Raw genomic sequence first — 26,101 nt, 5'->3', positions numbered from 1 at the left:
GAAACCTCAGATTGGTATATTCTTATTTTCCGACATATTCATATAACATTTCATCGTAAACATCTTTTTGGATGTTGGATTTGCCTCTTTAATGAGGTATAAAGCAATAATGCAATCAAAATGCTAAGGTTCGGGATTATTAATGACCTTAGAAATCTAAATCCCGACATCATAGTCGTAATTTAATTCTAATTTTCAATATATTTAAAAATCTTGAAATATCTTATGAAATATTTCCTAGAAGAATTTTATAAATTAACGTATAGTATTTTTCAAAATCGGTCATTTATATGGGTTTTTTAAAGTGTCGATGATATTTTACTGACAATGTAAATACTTTATCCTGTGTATTTTGATTCAGGAATATCTGCAAGGAATCTACGTTGAAAGAAGAAAATCCTATTAATCTAAATAAATCACTGCTCCAATACCTCCTACGCGCCTTATTATGTCTGGAGAAATCCGCAACTGACACGTCACGATTGGATTTCGTCGAATTGCACCACCTCAATATCCAAGGTGAAATTGGATTTGGGTTTAGAATATACTTGTACGTCAGGGGAAATCATCATACTCGTAATACACTATGGAATAAAGATAGATAACGTATCAACTGTATAACTTATTTTTAGTATTTTAAAGTGAGGAATAAACCAAACAGAAGTGTTTATTAACCCTTAAATATCAAATTTATAATAAGTATTTAGTAAGTGAAAATCTGTACATCAACATTGGACCTCGTCACTATTTTGTCACATATCTTACTTTAAAAAGTACTATAGTCATTTTCAAGCAGTTCTAAAGGTTTTATGATATGAACTCAGAAACATAAGAAAGCACTTAATTTGGTACAAGTAAAACAGTAAAATAATCTACGAGACGAATCTAAAATATTTCAATGTGGTTATCTTTAATTAACCTCTTCATGGGCAAAACAATAATTTAAAATTTCCCTCTGTAACACATTTTGACCATCCGTTACTGTAATCGAATGTAGAGCAAGATTTTTTACACAAACTACCCTTATATACAAATGCATATATAAATGAACTATAAATTTATATATTAACTTTAATTCAAATTAATTACGTAATAAATAACTGTGTGGGTTATCCTGATATTATTTGTCCTTTTCTCTAATTCCTCCTAAAACGGTACTTAAATTATAAAATATTTCTTCATTTTAATAAATCACATTGACCTGGGCTGTCTACTCAATATTGAATGAAAATTATCAAACTAACTCAATAATATGGACCACCGTTAGTGTTACAGAGTAATAACGCAACTACTTAAAACTGGATATTTAGGATATACAAGGTGTTACGTGAGAGGTTGACAGTAGACAAAAAATAAGCAAAAAAGTCAATATGAACTTATCTTATAATTTATGAACATATACTATCTCGATTTATTTAGTCCATGAGTGTAAAAAAACTCATATCTCAAAATCGGTGATGCAAAAGCTGGGCTTTTAAAGTTTATCAAAGGGGTACTATTAAAAATTAAATAAATAATAACATTTCAAGAGAACGAAAAATATATTACTTCCGGTAATGGGGAAGCTGGATAAATGATAGAGAAGACGTGGATGATGTACAAGGCCAGTAACCATAACATGAGTATACGACATCCGGTTTTACTGCTGTGAAGGATATGCGCTGGATGTTTATATGGATAACAGCCCGATATTGTCTCACACGTGAGCTAACCTAGAGGCATACATAATGCATCTATTCAATGTGCAGGGTGCATATACAATTTTTTTATTGAGTGTATTGACTCTTAATTGTTATCATATGAGTATTAATCGGATGATGAAATTCAAGTGACTACGCAAGTTTAATACCTAATTTACTACTGCTACCTTTAAAATGATGCTATTGGTTTTCAATTGGGATAGTTTTTCACAGATATTGAGTGTATCATCTTTTTAACATTAAATTTAAATTCTAAAGAGATCAAAATTTAATATTCAACGAGGTGTGGTGGTAATTTGAGCAGAATTTTTGGACATCTTATAATGAGGCCTAAATGAAAACTGCTGAAGATAAAATTTGAAATTTTCAGTATGAATATGTCAGATGGCTGAAGGAATGTTGTGGTTTTTTATTTAAATTTTCCTAAGTAAAATGTACAAAAAATACTTTTATTCTTTTTAAATAGTTAAAAACATTAATTTTCTTGTTTAAAATCAATAAAAGACATTTCATTACACAATACTATAACTTATGTACTCACGATAGAAATTTCTCGTTTTTTGTCTTCAACTATTATTATTTGGATTTGTTGACAATATTACTTAAATTTTCTAATTTATTGGCCTGTGATTCCTCCTGGACTTTTGAAAATAGTCTGTCTGCTTGTTCTGTCCTTAAGAGAAGTTACTCACGGGGCTTTAGGAATTAAAAACTATAAAATACTTTTCCAACCAAAAATCTGTTGCACAAGCATAACCTAAAATACAAATCATGGACTTGTTCTTAAATTCAAGTTTTCCACACACTTATACTTAAACTTCCTTGCATAATAAATCTGAATATTTTCTCTCCAAGATATTCCAAGATCCCACCTGAGACTTTGCTTTATTAATGGTAAGTCGTTAATAGCCGTCAACGCCGTCTGAAAGGCTATGGACGTTTGTGTGCTGAAAAATGAAATATATTTTGGTTACAAAGACGTGTTGCCTCATTTACTTGAAGTGTTATGGAAATTCAGAGCCATGTACATAAAGTGCTTGCCCAGCTGCTCTCGTGGGAGGAGTAAGAGCGCAATACTCCGAGTTATTTTAGTTATAACATCGCGTTTTTTGGCCAAATTTATTAATTAATTTTCATCTCGTGGCTGTACAGTACGAAAATAATTATAATTTGGTATGCACGGACGAATAATTCGTTAATACGGCCCAGATAATCAAAATCACCATTGCTACAAGTTATAAATACATATTTGTAATATCGTTAACCTTTTTGACTTAAGTTTTGACTTATCCATAGTTCGGTGATATAACAAAGCAGTTACACTACGTTTCAAGATCTGTAATTTGACCCCTTCCTCAGGTGGATAACTAACCCAACACGTGGCTACAACTAGGTTTAATTTTTTTTAATATTCTACAGTGTTTCGACTTGCTTCAGTGAAAAATCACTAAAACCATATTATTTTATTACTTTATAAAAATAAAACATTGATTATTAAAACTACATTATGAATGCAGACTACAATATGTCTGGACATGAATGTGAGTTATTTCAAAGATACATTAGCCGGTTGGAACTGTTTTATTACTTACAGTGAGGATTAGTTATGTAGGATACTTTTTAGACTTTTATCACATTTCTTGCATTCTCAAGGTTTCCATAAGAGATCTATTGAAGGGCTATAACATCCATAACTATCTCCTCGGCTATGGCGCTGTTTATCGTCAGCTGTATTTTACCAGCATCGCAACAATATCCGTGTACAATGCTGACGTCTATGTTATAACCATAATGATTGCGTTTTATGATTAAATCGCATAATGAATGTTTTGTTCTGACTATTTAAAAAATGCAAACTCTCAATTCTTTATTATCCTGCAGGAGCTGACCTTTGATGAAGTCGACGGCCATCTCCAAACCATACGTGTCCTTGTCACAATCGTCCAGGATGTGCGCTCCCAAGGTGAAGGGGAGTTGGTGTCGACTGTTGATCACGTCAAGAGTATATAGCATCGTTTCCAGCGCCTACAATCAGTACTTTTGTTGCAAACTTTAAACAAGTCATTTATAACAATACTGTAACTAACAATCTATCCATAGTAGTTATTGTTCTGTAGTCTGAGTTCCTAGAGCAATTTAAGGGAACAGCTGTTTTTTTTATAGATTCTAAAACTATTAAATGTAGAATAGGGTTCCGTGTACATAAAAATATTTATATCTACTAGTTAAATATATACAAATTTAATTAATGTAAATAAAAGTAGTTTAACAGGTATGTGGTGGGTCTTCCGGTCATAGGTTAGTTTGGGTATTTAAATGCATATGTGACAGATACGGCCAAATATAAAATAACTAAATCGTAAAAAGTAAGGGCTCTGTGGTGTAATGGTAGCAGATTCACCCGGCAAGTGAGAGATCCGGATTCGAGTCACGGCGGAGCAAGTACTTTTTGTGATTCAATGTTTATTGAAATTAAATTCGGCTATTGCCATTTACACAAATTTAATTTATATATATACAGTACTTAAAATTAACAACAACAACACATGTTGGTGGCAATATTGTTGAAAGAACTATGTATATTGACAAAAGTGTGTAAAATATTTAAATTTATCAAGAAACAATCCAGATGCCCAATGATATAGTAGTGGACGAAACTAACAAAAATAAGTAGTTCAACCTTGCAAATAAGGTTCCGAATGATGGGTTCAGGCTCAATCTACCACCCTCGGAATCATTTGATTTGAAAACCTAATGGGTGATCTCTGTGGAAAATCGCTTTCACTGACTTCGGAGGGAATTTGGCCTGGATACTGGGGAATCAGGAGAAATGCAAGTTGATAATCTTATCTTAAACATACAGTAAGCGAACGTATAAAGGAAATATTTGCGACATTTTGAGCTACCCCAACAACGACTCTTCAAAGGTTTGAGGCCTATTTCATACCGTGAAGGAAAATACGACATGGACAGCCAAATGGCCTTAATACCAACAATACTGCTGAAAATTTAGTATACGACACACTGGCAAAAACATATTACTGGACAACATTAAACTATGTACTTATAATCGGAATGAATGATTCAAATATTAGTTATTCCCTGAGCTTATCAGTATCCATAGTCATTGCAATATTCCATAAATGTACCATAGAAGTCAATATCAACTTTGGGTTTTAGTACAAATTTTACCATTAAATTGTATACGTTTTCTGCATTTGCTATTAGGAAAATCAAGAATTTTGGAAAAATTTTAATTGAACCTCATGGAAAGATTATATTTCATAATATCTTTGTTGGAATTAATCTGAAAAGCTTCTGGTAGAGTCTTTGGAATCCAAGTACGTACAGCTAAATTAAACCTAAGGTTACCAATTTTCATCTTGATTCTTTAAAAACAAAACTCAATCAGAGATGGAAAGAGAGAAAACAATCAACATGTAACTGAATGCCTCCTTGGGGCATGACTGGCCCACAGGTGACAGTGACTGATCCCCAAAATACTCGTATCTTTATTGAACATCTTGGGTATATTACACTTCATGATACCCTTGTTGTTTGAATCTTTGAAATACTAATTCAGATAGCTAGGAAAAACCTAAGGTTGCCTATTTATCTCTTGGTTCTTTTAGAAACTGAAACTTAATCAGAGAGAAAGAGAACAAATCGACATGTACCTGAATGCCTGCTTGGGGCATGACTGGACCACAGGTGACAGTGTATGAATCCCAAATATCTCTATTGAACATATTGGATATATTACACTTCACGGTACCCTGTTGGTGTTAAATCCGAAAAGATTCAGATTGGGTCTTTGGAATACAAGTTCGGACGGTTAGAAACACTTTGAGGTTGCCGAAATAATTCCTGATTCTTTTAAAAATTAAAACTTAATTCGAGAGAAAGAGAACCAAATGTACCTGAATGCCTCCTTGGGGCATGACTGGACCACAGGTGACAGTGTCTGAACCCCAAAATATCTCTATTGAACATTTTGGATATATTACACTTCATGGTACCCTGTTGGGTCTTTGGAATACACGTAGTTGGAATACAGCTAGAAAAAACTTAAGGTTGCCAGTTTATCCCTTGATTCTTTAAAAAATTAAAACTTAGAGAGAAATTGAAACTATCGACATGTGCCTGAATACTTCGTAGGGGCATGATGAGCCCACAGGTGACAATTTCTGAACCCCAAAATATCTCTATTGAACATCTTGGATATATTACAATTCATGATACCCTTGTTGTTTGAATCTTTGGAATACAAATTCAGATAGCTAGGAAAAACCCTAAGGTTGCCTATTTTTCTCTTGACTCTTTTTAAAATTCAAACTTAAACAGAGAGAGAAAGAGAACCAATCGACATGCACCTGAATGCCTCCTTGGGGCATAAGTGGACCACAGGTGAAAGTGTCTGAACCCCAAAATACCTCTATTGATCATCTTGGATATATTGAACACTTCATGGTACCCTTGATGGTGTTAAATGCGAGAGATTCTGATAGATTCTTTGGAATACAAGTTAGGGCAGCTATAAAAAACCTAATGTTGCCTATTTATCTTTTGGTTCTTTTAAAAACTAAAACCTAATCAGAGAGAAAGAGAAGAAATCGACATGTACCTGAATGCCTCCTTGGGGCATGACTGGACCACAGGTGACAGTGTCTGAACGCTCATGCACCATGACCAGTCCGCCGAGAAGAAGCTCCCCGGGCAACTCACAGACCCGCCGTACCGGCCAGCCACCTTTCACGGAGCTTGAGTCAGCTGCGAATTCTGCCCAGTCCGGAAGGAAGCTGACAGGGTCCGGCGTTGACGGTTTAAAGTTGACCTTGGTCGCCTCCCGTTTTCCTCTCCGGAGGAAGTCTTTCTGAATCATGTTGTCTACTGGAGAGGGTGAGAACTCGGGTGATTCTTTAAGGTCAGAAATTGAACATACTTTGGAATTTTTAAAAAGATAAATTCTCTTCGTACTTGATGAGCTTTCAAGGACATCTTTATTCTGTATCGGTTCTTTTTCTTCTATTACAAGAGGTGTACGATTCTTATTTGGATTAGCGTCCATTGAGCTACGTAAATGGGACGTGGGAATAAAAGTGTGTCTAAGTGAAGATATGAATAAATTATCATCTGATTTTAATGTTCCAAGCCTTTCATGATTTTGTGTACTTTGGCAATTTAACTCTTCTCTTGTCGGTGCCTCGACTGTCTCTCTGGCGATGCGTTTTAACGAATTTATTAATAATAAGGATGACTGTGAACTAATTGAGGAGCGACCGTTTCTTACAACACTCGGCTCAAACAAACTGTTTAATGATCGGCTGCTAACTGTCTCAGGAAGTTTTCCGTTTTTATTTGAGTTTTCCGAGTTCTCAAACGTGGGTTTTCTACGAGTACTCGGAAAGTCCGGAAAAGTCAAATGATCAACTTTATAGTTGTTGTTTTCTTTTGACTTCTCCTCATATTGACTTGGTCTAAAAGTTGTTTCGTCGTTTGCACTGATTTTATTCACTTTATTAGAATATAAATCTGTACTGTCTTCCAGCTGGTTCAGGAAATATTCAAAACTTATCTTCTGCTCCTCTAGACTTGGAAGTGTGGATGTTTCTTGTAGCATCCACCGATTTATCCGGTCATTGGCCCCGTGCTGTCCAGGGAAGCCAGAATGTTGAGAGGTCCCCAGCCCCGCCTTAGAGGGCGTGTTGAATACCTTGTCTTGGAGTAAAGGACCAAGGTTGTCCGAGGGCGAGACATAGCTTAGCAACACGAGTAGCATTGGACAATACATTCTTGCCTGTAGCATCTTACTTCATCTGGTTACATGGCTCTGAAACACAAATACAACATTAAAATAAATAACTAAAGTATGTTAACAAACAGATTTTTCTAAACTTGTAAGTTATTAAAGATAAAAGGAAAAATTCAACTGCCGTATAACAACCTTCCTTTGAGGCCCAACCTCTGTTTTACTTTAAATCAAAGAGTAATTGTGAATCAAAGCCGTGAAATTGGCTCTTAACGTTTGTGCAGTGCAGTCCCTTCGCTCTGTTATTTTATTGCGCTGTCATATAAAGCTGAACTTTTATGCAAAAGACGAAATATACGTTGGTATGAAGGGGTTATTTTATAACTGTTTATGGACTTATTTATACTGTGTGGCTTTATTTTTTACTTTGAGAATAATGTTTTTTTTTATTTTATGTTTTATATAAACGTTACATTTGTAGCTAACCCAAATGAGGTCATAAGAATCAGTCACACATGGAGTTACGTATATTCTTCCCATAACAGGACGAATCTATTATATTATATTCATAAATTACTTCTCCACCACCCATAGCGTGAAACGGACTAATAGAGATCTTCAAGAGAAGGATTTGTCAACTGTTTCTTAGCTCAATTATGAACATTAAATTCGTAACAAAAGTTGCGCGAGTAGGGTTGTGGATTAAACTAACTGACTTCCTAAAATTGCATTTATCTTCGCATCTAGAAACTTGAAGACCATTCTTGGAAAGCGCTAAATGACACGCTCGCAGTACCTTAGCATTACAAACATTTTGAATTTGACATTATAGTTTTTGCTTGAATAAAATTGTTTTTCTTTTGTAAAACGGTATCCCTTCTTGCCAAACATTACAAGAATAAAAAGAAAATTATTATACCTTTTATTTTTTGCATCACGAAGCCTAAATCACTCCGAAGGCTAACACAATTTCTTTTCTTCTGCCAGGAGGTTGCAAATATTTCTTTTGTTATGTGGTTGTCTGTATGTCTGTCTGTCACAAATTTTAAGAATGAGTTATATACTTTAAATTGAACAAGAATGCCAGTATTAATGATTTTAAACTGAATTTTAAATTAACCCAGAACTAATTGGAATATTTTGTTCCAGTCAATTAAATATTGTCAGAAATTAACCAAAACAAAATTAAATAAACCCAAAACACTGTCATAAATATTTTAAAATTTGGAAAGATAAAATATTGTCCGATTAGGACGGACAATAAAAGTCGGAATTAGACCCCATTAAATTTTTGAAGATCTACTTGATCAATGTGGATATGACGAGGAGCTTCGAATAGTAAAAGTTTTTGTCAGTACAATTTTCGTAATTTGGCCAGGTATTGTGCTTAACAAGTTTTAAGAAGGCTAATACATCCTTACTACTTAGGATATAGTGTGAGTCTTACAATTCAACTGGACAAAATACTTAAAATAGGTTTATCCCGAAAATACACTATATCAATTTTATTCATATATTTGAACCAGAAATGTTTCTTAGTATATTTAAGGAGTCTGAACTACTGACCCTTGTAAGTCACTACGCTTTGCATTCAACCTGTAATTTCGATTGGAAAGTAATTTTTCTAGATGTTAACTTTGTTAAGACATTATAGGATGCTTCCTATATTATTTAATTGTTTATAGGAATCTTTATATTTTAATTAAGAGAATTGTGAATTAATATAATAAGTGAATTGTAAGATTGTGATCCTTCCAGCAGTTTCATTTTGTATTAGAAGAAGATTATTTTATTTTGAAGTTTAATGAAGATTTTTATTTTGAGTGTGTGTTGAAAACATTAGCACTGAGAACTTGAAGGAGACAATTATTGAATGATTGATTGATTGTTAATTTTAAGACTTGTGAACTTTTGATGGGTTAAAAATATGAAATAATTGAGAATAAATTCAAAGTAAAAAAGATAGCTTGGCGTTGCTGTATTATTGATTTTAAATTTTATTAAAATGACTAATATTTTATTGATTGTTAAACTAAAGTTGTAATAATTAAATAATTACTTTCAAAGATCTTTTAAAATTTTGATTTAATGATAATAAATATAAAACATTATTGTATTTGCATCATTTGTATATTGAATCATTGTATTTGCTTAAATTCATTTCAAAATTAATCAATTGTTTAAGTACTGAGTAATGTTTATTGATTGTTAAAGTAAATTTGTTATAATTAAATAATTAGTTTTAAGGATCTTTTAAACCTTTGCCTTAATGATAATAAATTCAAAACAGGTTATTATACTTTATGTGCCTTTAAGGTATGAAACAAACTAGGAGAATTAAGGTTTTAGTATTCAAAGATTTGTAACAATAAATAATATTTTAATACTCTAATTGATGTTAAGAAGATTGTATAGATAGTTGAGATTCATTAATCGTTCTTGTTTGTTTACATTTTAAACTTTGTTTGTAAACATATGTTCATCAGTTTTGGACTTAACCAAACATTAAATGTAAATATTTGATTTATATATATAGCTGAATCTGTTAGGTATCAAGATTATAGTCATTCTAACATATTGATTGTTTTGACGTAGTGTAATTAAATTAACAGAATAAATTATGGTTTTCAATTGAAGAATGTTTAGAGAATTAACTTAGTGTTTTAAAATGTAACCTTTATTGATGATGTACTAATTTGCATATTCTGAGCTTTAATTGAATTTTACTTGTTTTTATTGTAGGTAATTAGGTAAACATATTGTAGATAACTGTAAGTAAACATATTGTAGGAAGTAACTGTTCTTTGATCTGCTTTGTTTAATGGATATTTAAGGTTGAACTTTGTAAGGTGAATATTGTATAAAGATTTTCTTTAACTTTCTGTTAAAAGGTATGTGAGATCTAAAGTCCCTTGCTAATTGATGTTAGTAGTTTGTCCTCATTATTACTAAAGCCCCTTGCTAATTGATGTTAGTAGTTTGTCCTTATTATTGCTAGAAGCCTTGCTTCTAGCATTGAAGGTAGGGAGGATATAGGATGCTTCCTATATTATTTAATTATTTATAGGAATCTTTATATTTTAATTAAGAGAATTGTGAATTAATATAATAAGTGAATTGTAAGATTGTGATCCTTCCAGCAGTGCTGAATTTCTTGTCGATTCGGGTTCGAGGAATGCTATAAGCTTCCTTTTGTATCTAGGTATTGAGCATAGGTTACAGGTCTGGGTTGGATAGGTACCATCCAATTCAGACATTTTGTTTGCTCAATTTTGATTGTCCAATGATAGGTTGATTAGATGGTGGGAGGGATTTATAGATCCTTCCGGTGGATTCAACCACGTTTTCAGTAGATTCTTTGCTGTGTGCTCAGAGAGAGAGAAGTCGTGTAAAGTGATAGCCTACTCTTGCCGTATTGATGTTTCGGGAAGAAGGTTGAGTTTAAGATTAAAATTTCTTTTCAAAATTTAAAGTCTCAAGTTCAAATTAATTAATCTATAATAGTCATTTTGGTTACTTGGTGAAGTCTTCAGCAGATGTGTGAGGTACTGTGAAATTTAATATTGAAATAGAAAATTACTTGATGATATTTTCCTGTTCAATTTGGTTTAATCAGGAATAGTCTACTAAAAAAGAAAATTTATTTAATGTTCTGATATTCTATATATATTTTAACAAGTTCCTAAATTTAACATTCAAAGCCAAGCAGACAATTCTGGATAATTCAATAATTTGTAAATTGGAAATTTACAGAAAATAAGTAGTTTGAAATTGATACAATTTTGAGTTTAACTGGTTGGACATTGTCTTTGTTCATATATTAAATATTAATATTACCTTAATTTGTTTTATTTTTATTTTGAGAAGAAGTCTTATTTTATTATTTGTTTCATTTTATATTAGAAGAAGATTATTTTATTTTGAAGTTTAATGAAGATTTTTATTTTGAGTTTGTGTTGAAAACATTACCACTGAGAACTTGAAGGAGACAATTATTGAATGATTGATTGATTGTTAAATTTAAGACTGGTCTTGTGAACTTTTGATGGGTTAAAAATATGAAATAATTGAGAATAAATTCAAAGTAAAAAAGATAGCTTGGCGTTGCTGTATTATTGATTTTAAATTTTATTAAAATTACTATTATTTTATACTGAGTTTAATTATTGAATTCCATTGGAACTTGTGCATTCTTAAAATAAAGGGTTATTAGTTCAGAACACAATTGATCGCTCTTATACTAAAACAAAAATAGTTGTAATTGGTTTATAGAAGATAATCCTACTATAGACACGTTACAGACATGAACCAGTATCGTGAAAGGTATACTGCAGTAACAGACCGTGACTCCAAACAGCACAATACTTCAGTTTGGTAACATATCATAACTCTTACTGCAGTTAGAGATCGTGACTCCAAACAGCACAACACTTCAGTTTGGTAACATATCATAACTCTTACTGCAGTTAGAGATCGTGACTCCAAACAGCACAACACTTCAGTTTGGTAACATATCATAACTCTTACTGCAGTTAGAGATCGTGACTCCAAACAGCACAACACTTCAGTTTGGTAACATATCATAACTCTTACTGCAGTTAGAGATCGTGACTCCAAACAGCACAACACTTCAGTTTGGTAACATATCATAACTCTTACTGCAGTTAGAGAAAGTGACTCCAAACAGCACAACACTTCAGTTTGGTAAAATATCATAACTCTTACTGCAGTTAGAGAAAGTGACTCCAAACAGCACAACACTTCAGTTTGGTAACATATCATAACTCTTACTGCAGTTAGAGATCGTGACTCCAAACAGCACAACACTTCAGTTTGGTAACATATCATAACTCTTACTTCAGTAACAGATCGTGACTCCAAACAGCACTACACTTCAGTTTGGTAACATATCATAACTCTTACTGCAGTTACAGATGATGGCTCCAAACAGCACTACACTTCAGTTTGGTAACATATCATAACTCTTACTTCAGTTACAGCTCGTGACTCCAAAAACCACAAACCCTGAGTTTGGTAACAGATCATAACTCCAACAACACAATAACTCGGAGACAGGAGCATTCGTAACATACTTTCAAAAGGATATTGCGCTTTTTTGTTACTGTTATGGCTAAAACCCCGACTTTAGCTACAACTTTTTGGTATCTGAGATATCATAATGTGATATCATAAGCAATATAAATTATAAACTTTTTGTGTTTGCTGAAATGCATTTATTTTTCATGATGAACGGAAGGACAAAATACTAAAATATAAACAGTATTTTATAAGTAAGTTGACTTTTTGAGTGACTCTGAACATTGTAGGTATATTTTCCTTTATATAAAATGGACTTTACACTTTTATTGAGTGCATAAAAATACAGAAATATTTTAAATAAATTATTTTGTTCCTCTAAATGAGGAATGCATTTACGTATTCATTCTTCCTTAAATTTAAAACACCTTTTTTCTGGTTACCAATTAGCCAAAAGTTCCAAAAAAGACAATAAGTTAATGAGATTATTTAAATTCTTTAAATTGTATTGCAGTAAAATATAAATAAATATTGCTACAAAATCTATTAAAATGTCTTAAGTTAAAAAGTAAGTTTTAGTTATCAAAGATTCTAAAAGCCAATAATATTGTTGTGAAATATTATGATGCATTCATTATATGCATCCTATATAATATTATAGTATATTTAATATATATATTAATTATATTTAATTATATTAATATTCGTATATTACTAGTATATTTAATAGTATTTATATTTTCTCCCGTAAGAAGCGGGTAGGAACTACCGGCGTAAAATAATCAATACTAAGAACCAAACCATCTGCACCTTATTAAGCTTTGTGATAGATAAACCTAAGTATGTGTGTGCAATAATTGCTTGCGCATACAAGCTACTAAAGTTTCATTAAACATTATCCTAATCAGATATAAAAGTTTTAAATTCAATTTTGAGTAAAACTTAGTAGAAACCGATCCATCAAATACATTTGAAGTAGTACTTTGTTCACAAAGTACTTTAATTTATTTTTATATATTCATTAATAAGAATTACGGCTCAAAACAATTGTACTTATTGTAAGTATTAATTAAATTGTATATTTTAATTCGTTTTCTAGAATCGGTAAAATGTTAATTTTGTATTTAAACTAAATTGTTTAAAACGCGATCTAAACATAAATAACTAAACTAACGCGGTAAAAGCATCTTTTTGGTAGAATGGGATAGATTTTGAGGTATCAGAATAAAACTATCAAGACTAAACTCTGCATTAACGGATAATAAACGCCTTCACTTTGGAGCCACATAAACGATAAAGCCAATTGAATACACAAAACACAAAACAGGAAAGTTTAGGTGGCTGTACTCACACTGATCTGGTGGTGATATATTTACCCCGCCTCTTCTTTGTTATTAGTAATATCGAGCTTTTCCTCAATCACAGGCATACAAATCTTAATGTCTTGAAAATCTATCCAGTATTTGGGTGTTTTGTTAATTTTAGTAAAGATACAAAAGATTGAAATAGTCTTCATAAACATCAAGGGGTGGTTATTAAAACAAATATAATTCATTGATGTACGCACGCTTAAGAATGTGCTTAAATAAGATTTTGCACCAGAAAAAATAGAGAAAACATGTATGTGCATCCTTTCCACCAATTAGGCTCCCTTTACGAAAACCTTTTGCTGTATAGCTTCAATATTAAACCCTAACTGTCATAGAAGCTGTTAATGAAAGGAATAAAAAAAAACTTCAAACTTCAAGATTAACTAGAAAATTCGTTAATTTATAGCATTCAAATTAATAATGTCTAACAATATCATTATCACCAATGATAACTTCACCCACGAATTAATAGTCTACATTTTATTTTTTATGATTAACTATTGAAATTCTTTACTTACTTGCCTAAAAGTAATAGAAAATAGGTATTCATGTTCCTTTTGACATTGCTCACCAAAACCAGATGTCACCAGTTTCCATCCCACTGGGTTTTAAAGTTTCGAAAGAAATTGGCCAAAAACTACTAAACCATGGCTTTTGTGCTTAGACTTTCAAAGATGTTTATAAGAAACTGTTTTGTTTCCTCCTTCAGTATTAATCCCCTTGCCTCTAGCGTGCATGTCCAACTACTTTCAAATATTCCGGTAGTCTTCTTTCCAATAATCACTAATGTTACCTCAGGAATGTTTGAGACATCGTTTACCTATGGGATTCTTATTTAAGAGGGGGAAATAGCAATAAAATCCGGAAGTTATAATAAATTCAATAAAAAGTGCAATCTATTTTATTGTTTTAATATTATGTTAGTACTTGTTTATTAGTAGGTAATTCTTTTGCTGCAGAAAAAATACAGCATTAAGTTTAATGTTTTATTTTTTAGCTTGAAATCCTAATCAATTAGTGTACTTTACCTTAAACAATAAATACTTGTTCTGAGGGATTTTCTCAGTTGTTACAACAGTTAAATATAAATACTGTAAGTCAACATGATTCAATAACACAATAACATAAGTATTGTATATATACCAACCTAACAAAATATTTAGAAAATTAAATTATTAGCTGTAATTGTACCAGAGTATTTATATGTATTATATATATATATATATATATATATATATATATATAATACATATCAATACTATGGTACGGTTACAGCTAATAACTAATTATATATATATATATATATATATATATATATATATATATATATATATGTATAATATAATTTTGTATTTATATACATATATTTGTTTATTATATTATATATTATTATATGTATAATACAATTTTGTATTTATATACATATATTTGTTTATTATATTATATATTATATATATTTAATGTATATTTATATATATAATATATAATTTTATATTTATATACTTATATTTGTTTACTAATCCAATTGTGTTGTTTCATTACACATTTTCCACATAACTAAAATATTTAATATTTGATTATTTTTATGGCATTAAGCCTCATTGCAACTAAAATTCGACTAGCATTGATGAAACTAATATTAATCAATTAAAATATACATTTGCAGATATATTTAGATTAATATCGGTTCAGTTTGGTATTCTAATTTACCACGTGGTTTATTTCTAAGTATTTTGTGCAGTAATTTATTGTTGCGTGGTTCCCCAAAGCAATATTAACAGTCGATTTCAAATATAGAATACCTCTTACGAGATCTCTTGGGCAGGAAATATTTGCACTATTTAAGGACACTGACAGTACATGCCTCGTGTAGAGGGGCGGGAGAAACACAAGCGTCCGGTATTTGTGACATTTATGTCATTCTCTCTATCATCTCGAATGTGCTAGGGAACTGGATGCTTAGTTCTTTAAACACATATGTAATTTTCAAATAAACCACACTAAAAACACACACATAATTTATACATTGGTTGGTTGCCGAAACATCGTTAAAATTTGATTTTGCTAGATTTAATTTCCTCAATTAAAAACAATATCCCAAATTTGCGATTCTACATAACTAAAGATTAGCCTTAAAATACATTATAATTATAGCCAATAATGGGACATAACTCTTGGTTGTAATACTTAGAGACTTTTTGGCATTATTCCATCTATTCGTAGACAAACATTTTTCGACTCTGAGTTGAATGTATTAATTTCATTCTTTAATTTTATGTATGTAATAGATTTAATACTAGTAAAATTCTTTTATAAAAATATTAACAGAAATTTCCAAGTTATAAATATTACTGACCAGTTAAAAAATAAAGGAAACTGTAACTAAACTTATTTTTAGTACATTTGGAGTTTACAAAAAAAATGCCAACGTAAGTTTTTAAAATTATTAACTTTCTCATTATTGCCTTTACAGATTTATTTTTTATTTAACATATTTGGAAATTAGTTTTTTTTTTAGTAAATGCATTTAATTTAAATTAGTCTAATTTATATTTGCACTAGATTTGATTCTTTATCGAACACTGCCCTTTTTTTAACACTAGAGTATTTATGTTTCGTAAGTTTTTTACGAATAAACGAATTATTATACATGTATAAATTTATTATTTTTAATCTGATAAGGGATAAGTTTTTTTTTTATAATTACAACTTTGAAATTTTTCACAATAATTAAACAACAAAGAAAGTCGATTATGTTAATATCATAATGCACTTAACTTACATTTAAAGTTTTATGTTTTGGAAGTGACACTTATTTTTAATCTGGTTCTCAAAACACGAACACGCAATCGGGAGGAAAGCTGGTCTAACAACACTCCACTCGGTACGGGATCAGGGGCGCAACTGACAACACGGGCGACTGACAACCCTCGGGCGGAGATAACCGAAGTTTTACGGAAACTTCCGAACACATTCATTTTTCCAGTTAATTGAAACCACTTGCAACCATTTCCACTCGTTCATTTTCCACTGCAATAAATGTTCCGCTAGTCGTAAAATGTGTTGTGCGCCCGACTTTGTAGACTTCAATGTCAAATTTACTTTCATTGTAAATAATTTAAATTTGAATATAAATATTTAATTTACCTCAGTTAATTAAACGATTTAGCACTATTAATTGCTTTTTACTAAATAGTCTCTTAATATTTTACACCTTCGTGTTAAACACAACGTATAAACTTATTTGCGTTTTGAATGTGACCAATTATGTAGAAATTATTGAGGACATAAAAGAGCAGCAAACAGTGTCGCTATATGTTGTCTGAGTGACAACTCTTGATAGAAATGTACTAGAGACTAGAAATTTGGTACAATTTGGAATTTGGAAATTTGGTTCCTCTGGGTCCAAAGAAGTTCTTAATAGGCAATGCTGGGGTAAATAGGTCAAAGTAAAGTGAAATAAAACACTTTTACAATTGGCCCAATGGGTAACATACTATGATTGCAATAACATAACCTCAAAAATAAATAAATTTATAAACAAACTGAGTATGTACAGTCCTATGACAGTTTATCTTGTGACAGCAACACATATGATAAACTTACTTTGTGGGATTGTTTGGAAAGACATTCGTTAGATTCTGTCTGTCCTGCGGTACTTCTTGAACTGCTTTTCTCGATTCTGGGTTTTATCTTATTGCAGGAAGTCCATGTCAGTTATATGAGGCCCTAGAGTAAAAAAAATTTCTGTAATCACTGTAACATTCCCTAAACCATTTGTAATAATTTTGTTGTATCCCGAACGGTTTTCGAGATATCAATTACATATTAATCCCATAAGAGTGTTTTTATGACCATAAACTGATGAGGTAAAATCTGAAACAATTTTATTAAACTTCGTAGAAAAGTCGGTCGTGTAAGTATATTGGCCAACTTGGTACGCTAGTTCGTTCCAATATGGTGACCTGCAAAGTTTAAAAAAACCATAACTCGGTTATTCATGAACCCAGACAAAATGAAAACAGTGTTTTGGAATGAATGCATCCCCCATTTAGTCGCAAATTTACATCCGAAACTGTTTCAGTGATCTTGCGTACATATAAACACTATAAAACATAAATTATTAATATTTCTGCTGCACAAAATCTGCTTAAAGGAAGAAGTTTTTTTTCAGTTGTATGTGTTTTCCATATTGATTTTAAAATCAACACTTAATTAAATTTGTCCTATTTTATATCTAGAGAATCTATTACGGCTCGGAATTATTTTTTAATAACTGGCTTTTTGTGCCATAAACCGAATTTCAAATAACTAAATATTACTCTCAAAATATATGAAATTTCCTTCAGTGATTTGTTTTTCCCCTGGATATCATATGTTCTTTATCTCTCTAAAAATATTGCAAACACATTTATATATAATTTTTTAATTTAAACAGCTTAATCGAAAACTAGCTTTTATAAAGTAAATTGCATATTAAATATATATTTAACACACGATACATAATTTGCCATCGTTCACTAATACACAAAATCAGTAACACTACGTTTCGAGATCTCTAATCTGATCTCTTCCTCAGGTGAATAATGATTGTTTATTTTAACCTATATATTCAATTTATTTGTTAGATTAGTTAATCACCTGAGGATGATATCAGATAACAGATCTCGAAACGCAGTGTCACTTTTATGTACCACTGAACGATCCTTCCATTGTCAAAAACAAGCAAAGAATATTTCATTTATTGAGAGCATAGTTCAGTAGAATAAACTGAGTTAAATCCGCACTAATGGAGTTTATGTAACAAATGTTTGCCCTCCATCGCTGGGAGGATCAGGAAACCCACAGAAAACCGCGATTTGGGACCTGCACTAGTGGATTGGACGTGGGAGGACACAAATACTCGATATTGCCAGGTGGGGTGAAAAGGGTAGAGTGGATTGGATTGGTAATACCAACGTTGCGGTGACGTTTCCCGACATGCAATTGTGTCCGACATCGCATTTCTTCGTCTACTTACGGACACAGTGGACAGTCCGAGTAATATAAACCCTTCTCACAGATCCGCTTCGATTTCTCTTTTTAGAAGCTATAATTGTTCTTTTATGTATGACTAGTTGTTTCTTTGCACGCTTTTCGTAAGCTTTGCCCGTGTATGAGTGAATTATATTTTGAGTTTATCTTGTTTCCACGATCAAGAAAATCTGTCAAAAAGTGTATTTTTATAACCATTTTACATTTACTTTATTCTAAAGTGGTCTAACACTCAAACTTTAAGTTCAACCATAAATTTATTATAAAAAATATACATCAAAACTTAGCGCCTTCAAATAGTGTTTAGCTATTTAATATACGTAACTGTCTCGTAATTGCAGTTAATAATGTGCAGGCGCTTTGATAACTTTTATTTTGTAGCTCCGTCTGGTGGTGAGTTACATAAATGGCCATAGCATATAAACTTTCTCCGTGGAAAAATACATATACATACAAACTTTCATAATTATCGGTTAAATAGTTTCTGTGTCTATAAAGGACATAACATTCACAAAACATTCACATATGTAGATTCTGGGATTTTCACCTAGATCGCGTTGGTCTATCGTTGAAATGGAGAGATGCCATTTTTTGTATTTTAATTGTAGAGATTAGTTTCCATGAATAACGTTTGTGATAGTTGTATGTGAATACTTTGCTGTTTTATAATAAAGGATGTTCTAAATTCATTGTTACATAGGAAGCAAATAAATTTTAACAAAATAGTACATTGATATATTTCAGAAGCAAATTGTTACTTATTAAATGTAAATATGATATTATGCAAATCAATTAAGTGAAAAACACTCAATACTAAATTATAAAAATGGTAATTCCAAAATATGGATAAAACTTTCTATTTTAATATAAAAGACTATGCATTTCCCTGTCTACATAAAGGATAGTTGCGAAAAGCAATTTTTGTTTGACTGCTCGTTAGGGTCTCTTTTTCAGTTCGATTTTAAATGAATTTTCAAACATTTTTACGAGAATGTTCATAAAAATACAATTCGTCCCATTATCTGTATATATTCTAAAATGTAATAACAGTTATTACAGTTATTGACATTATGAAGTATTTTATTGGAAATGTCAATAAACATATTACTTTTATTTAATTACAAATACAATCAAACAGCCCGCCAAGAAAAGAACTCATTCCACTTGCAGTTCAAATCAACCGTTTATTTTGAAAGTTCTATCTAAATGTTGTAATTATGTATACAAAATTTACCAACAATTACAAAATTGTAATATATTTTTCCATAAAAATGGATTTATGTGATTTCTAAAATTCGATTTAGAATTATAAATTTGGTACGCAAAGTTGTTTATTTTTAAAGTTCAAAAACATTTTGCATCAAATTTAAGGCGATTTTAAAATACAAATAAACTATTTTTCACAATCGGTTGAAATTTATAAGAATAAACGGGACACTAAATTTGCATCACTTTGGTGATGCACGGTGCTCCGTGGTGGTTCAATTTGGAACTACTCCCGGCAAGTTTACCCTTAAACATCAGTTCTTGGAGAAATGTTCCATTATAACGACTAGTTGAAGTTTATATAATATGTGGACAAATCTGAAAATAGAAATTTCAGTTACTTAAAGCTAGCTTATAGTGAAGAGTTAAAGAAGCATTTTTAATTATTTTCAAATTTTGTCCATGTTGTACAGAATGGGGTTGGATACCGCTGAGGTCGTAGTAATGAGTGCAAAGTTTACTTGTGGCAAATAAACAAAAAAGCACCACTTCTAGATGTTAAAAATAAATAATGTATTGCCACGTTGCTGCCAAATAGAGTGATAATGAACTAAATATCACAAGGGTGGTCCTAATGGCTCCAATGTTCTTGAACATTTTGCATACGAACATAATGATTATAAAACTTTAAAAGTGACATTTACCACCTACACGTGATGTCGACTCACAAGCGCGAGCGTCAGCATCTTGGCTCGTCATTGCAGCTGTAATCGGAAAAAGTGAATATTAGTAGACTAGAAGTTGTTTTCATAATATTAAAATCAAAATCAAAGACTTGAAGTTAAAATCAGAGATTCGAAGTTGAAATCAGAGACTCGAAGTTGAATTAGGAGACTCGAAGTTGAATCAGAGACTCGGTTGAACTCGCCTAAAACCAAATCACGACGGTATTAGCCAATTATCGGTACCACTTAAGATTCATGAGAACGTGGCCTCGTCAGAGGGACATCCACACTGTTATCAATATTAATCTACCAAATAAAACATCAACCAAGGTAAGTAACTTTACTATTTGAAACTTTACTTCATATTACATTCAAAATTAGATTTCCCGCATGAAGGGCTAATTTATAATAAGAAAATATAAATATTACTTACGGACGTGGCGCGCGAGGTGTTGCTCGGTGGCAGGAACGGCAGCTACAAAGTTCCCGAGAGACAAAGTTTATACGCGTGCCAAATAGGTTGTTAATCCGCAAAGAATTTAGTTCCAAGAAAATCGGATGTAACTTATATCAAGCAGTAACGAGGAATAGGGTTGCAAAAATATGTATTATATAAAATACAACTAAATAACGGTACAGTGTTATTTGGATTTCTCTCACGATATTGTGTGTGACATCTACGTCACGTGTTAAAACGCTATTGTTAGTATAGTCATTAGGGAGAACTACGAGTATGTTGACGCAATATGATCTCCAGACTGATCATAAATACAGGATGTTTCAATATTGTGTTCAATGGTAAAACAAACACTTAATAAGCCTATTAATTAATTAATAAGAATAAAAATAAATCCGAAATACCCTGCCTTTCAAGATTGTAGCAATGTTTCAAAGCGGCTTAAACCGGGATACATAATATTTAATCATTTACTTTACATTTATGCGCCTAATTCTATTAATTAATTAATAAGAATAAAAATAAATCCGAAATACCCTGCCTTTCAAGATTGTAGCAATGTTTCAAAGCGGCTTAAACCGGGATACATAATATTTAATCATTTACTTTACATTTATGCGCCTAATGAGATACTTGCTTACATAATGAGTTCTCTTCACCTAGATTACACTCTATTTTGTAGTCTAGGTGCCTCTGATGTCGAAACGATGTGAGAGTCAATGTTGAGCTTCTACGTCGTCGACTGTTTTTGGATCTCTTCAAACGAACATGACTCCAGGAGTCAAGTCTGTGACATCGCCAGATTTTAGACGCTACACTAAGAGAAAGGTGAACTAGAACTAGAGATAAACTCAATATTCAAATCTTCATTACTGTTTACTCCCCTATTTCACCATTACTTATAAGGCCTACACAAAAAATGTTTTTATTGGCTTTAAAATGTGTTCTCTAATTATAGCTATCCCCAAATCAGGCCGAAAGTATCTTGTGTTTTAACCTTATTTTCTTAACACCGGCCACCTAAGACTACGAACCTATTCTTATCCTTTATTAACATTTTTTTAAATTATGTTGTACATAAATATATTATTTTCAAATACATAATAAATTTTTAGAGATTGAATCGACAGAATTTATCTTTTTCTTTCATGTTAACCAAACTTTCAATTAAGTATTTCCAGGCTCCGAATGCAGCAAGCTTGAGGCTATAGTGGTGGACAATGGAAAGGTAGCAAGAGCTTTGTTCGCAGATCTGAGGACGTCAATTAACTAAATACTGGGAAACAGACTAATTAATCATCCTACGAGCTATGTCTCGTTAATTACGGTCTCTTTTCTCCCCCTCACTAGAGATTCGAAGCTAAGAAATCCAATGAATCAACTCTATATCCAACTCGTAAAGTACGTAAAATTGTTATGTATAACCGAGCAATATTTTGTAAATGAATGTTGAGTTCAACTGAAAAAATATGGTGGAGCCATTTATCTTTTTGAACATCTTAAAATTAACAGTTAGATTTATAAGTATATTAATGCTGATATTAGTAGTTAGTTTAATCTAATCATATTCTTATTTTTTTAACGAAAATTATCCAAGATTAGATGATATTCCACTCTAAGATTTTTTAATGCAGATCCAATTCAAAAAAGTCTAAATAATCTGATCACGTTTCTATTCTTGAAGAGTGATTTTAAAGAGTTAGTATGCTCACTGTAAAGATTGTACTACTATTACTTAAGAATTAGGCACTCCGTAGAGTTGGTTGCACACGGTCTCAGAGTTTGAAATGTATGGAGGAAACATATCTAAGCCAAAAACACGTCACCGTAGAAACACATAACCATTTGACTGTTTAACTATAGGATACCTAAATCTTATCTATTATAAACGATCTTGAGTTATCCATAACGGATACATAAGAAAGATTCATCTTAAAATTGTACAAAAGTGTATTTTTTATTTCAGTCTTAAAAATTTTTTTCATTACATACTATATTTAATTCTTAAAATAGAAATTATGCATTCATTATTATATGCATACAATTTAATATTTGCTTTAGAATAACTCGATATGTAATACGAATGCATACAATATTTTTAGTATCCCGAAGAAGTGGTTGTTGTCAAAACAGTTTAAATCAACTCCAACATTTTGAATAAGTCAAAAAGTAGATCGCCGATCTACAAAACGTTCACTTTCTCTGTTTGAAATAGTAGACTTTCAGATCACTTTAGATGCAGATACATGCTTATTGCATTACTAGATCACTCAAAATCCATGCTAAGAGCAACTGTTGGTTGTGGTTGTTTACAAACAATTAGAGTGCACCACGAGATACACTCCAGTGAAGCACTCACTGCCGCTTTGTATTACGTGACGATCTGATCTCCCTCTGGGAACAAAACACAAATTGCCGGTATCTTCTCCACCTTGATTTTATTCCTGCACTATGTGGTTAATAGGTAAATTTTCCACAATTTGTTTTTAACTCAAAAGCTATAATGTGACGGGAGGGAATTTTCCAAAGCATGGGTTTGTGAAGACGTATTAACTCATTCTCTCAGATTTGTCTCATACATGGGACAATTTATTCAACAATATTTTAAATCAAGAATTTGCCACCCTTGGTCTTGTCGTTCATTCAGCTGCCACTAGATAGCCCTCCTTTACAATACTCGATAGTAGTTTACTCCTTTGAGAAAATATTTGTGGCGTATTAAACAGCTTAAAACATGGTTGCTGTAAGCCATTCATGAGGGAAACATTTTCGACGTTTACGCCAGTAAGTACATTTGCTCTATGTCAGTACAAATATTAATTTTTATCGACATTTAATTTAGAAACTTTAAAAAAGTCATTGTCAGATAGTTTTAGGTTAATATAATAAGTGACAATCGTCCCCTATACGGGATAAAGCCATACAATGATGTCTGATAGATGTACAAAGCGTTCAGTTGTCTCTTGCGTTGCCAGAAACACAAATTGTTTCCTAGAATGTAACATAATTTTTATAAATTGGAAAAACAACTTTAATTTTTAATGTTTGATATTTATTATACTTTAACCACTAAATACATGGACACGTTTTACTAACAGCACTACATTAAAATTATTATTTTATTACAAAAACGTACTTAAAAATGTTTTAAATATTTTCAACTTTGTACAATATACATGCTATCAAATTGCTAATACAAATTCTTGTGTTTTATAGCAGCTCTACCAACAAGATTCTTAATAAATAAATATTTTTTTTTACCTAGTAGCCACCTCTATGTGGATCTGTCCTATATAATATTAATTTAATATACATCAAAATTAGTTTTAAAAAAGGGAAATCGCATACAAAATCCAGTTTTTATTAGCAATTTTTAAAACTATCCAGTTAAAAGTATCTTGCGCTGTAAAACAGGAGTAGCTCATTGAAATCGAATGCATTCTTAAACTCAAAAACACTTTAAAAATCATACTCATATTAGCATTTCTAGATTTTTTAAACTTAACTAAGAAATGTTGTGAAGTTAGCAGTTTTACAGTAATTTGAAACAAATCTTTAAAAAGCTACCATTTTAAAAAACAGACATGGGGGAAAACATTTTATTTTCATAAGAAAGACGTTTTGTCACAAACCCACACTAATTAGTTATATATATACCCCTATATATATCTTCTTATATATATAAAAATCTTGAGTCACGATGTATGTTGCCAATAAACTCCAAAACGACTGAACCAATTTCAATCAAATTTCACATGTATCCGTAATTTAGTCTAACTTAGAAGATAGGATAGTTATTATCTTAATTATTCGCTTATGTCATGAATATAAACGAATAAAATGAAGAAAAGTTTTCAAAGCGCCTGCACATTATAACCTGCAATTACGAGATAGATACGTATATTAAACAGTGAAACACTATTTGAAGGCGCTAAGTTATGATGTATAATTGTCTAAACTAAATTTTTTGTTGAACTTAAAGGTTGAGTGGTAGACCACTTTGTAATAAAATACATTATGCATGTACAATACATTTTTGTCATATTTTCTTGATCGTGACATCAAGGTAAAATCTACATCGGGGTTGGAAATATAATTTACTTCAACCAGAAATGCTCATACGCGGGCAAAACTTACGAAAAGCGTGCGAAGCCGCGGGAAACAGCTAGTATATATATATATATATATATATATATATATATATATATATATATATATACGTTTTTTACTGTCCTAGGTCATAGAGAATTGAATAACAATAATAATAATAATAAATTCATTCATTCTATATAACTTCAATTTTTGTTTTAAATTACCGTAAAACTGCAAATAAATGTATACGTATATATAGTATACGTAAATGTATGTATATATAAATATATATATATGTGTGTGTGTGTGTGTGTGTGTGTGTGTGTGTGTGTGTGTGTGTGTGTGTAGTCAAGACAATGGAATAAGTACAAAATTTAAGCTATTTCATTTCATTTTATTTTAATTAACGAAACCCTTTATTTATTGATTTAATCTGGAAAGATGTTGTAACGTCCTTTTAGGTAGATTATTATACAAAATGTTTCCATTGCAACTGTCCTCATGGTAGCGCTTAAACAAAATGTTTACATAACTTCACCGAATATGACCCCAGAGCTTAAAAACATCCACCGTTCCAAAGATTATTGCTGTATAACCCAAACAGGTTGAAACTTGGTATAAAGTTTATCTCGGCTACATTATTTGGCCAGCTCGGTAAACCACTTCAATTCAGTATGATGACCTTTAAAACTTTAAAAATCTAAATGTCTGCTATGGAGCTAGAGAAAAGT

At 31.3% G+C, this 26,101-nt stretch overlaps 1 protein-coding gene across 1 annotated transcript in view; it reads right to left on the bottom strand.

The window, feature by feature from the left end:
- Nucleotides 1-16,747, bottom strand: part of LOC124366870 — a 53,152-nt gene extending 36,405 nt beyond the window's left edge. The window contains exons 1-3 of the mRNA XM_046823469.1: nt 16,639-16,747; nt 6,325-7,530; nt 3,590-3,725 (exon numbers count right to left, since the gene is read on the bottom strand). Of these exons, the coding sequence (XP_046679425.1) occupies nt 3,590-3,725; nt 6,325-7,506 (1,318 nt within the window). The 5' untranslated portion in view covers nt 7,507-7,530; nt 16,639-16,747. The remainder of the gene's footprint in view (nt 1-3,589; nt 3,726-6,324; nt 7,531-16,638) is intronic.
- Nucleotides 16,748-26,101: the final 9,354 nt, after the last annotated feature.

The sequence above is a fragment of the Homalodisca vitripennis genome, chromosome 7 (assembly GCF_021130785.1).
Source record: "Homalodisca vitripennis isolate AUS2020 chromosome 7, UT_GWSS_2.1, whole genome shotgun sequence".
Taxonomy (NCBI): Eukaryota; Metazoa; Arthropoda; class Insecta; order Hemiptera; family Cicadellidae; genus Homalodisca; species Homalodisca vitripennis.
Note: the sequence above shows the minus strand (reverse complement) of the source record. Positions and strands in the feature narration are given on the sequence as shown.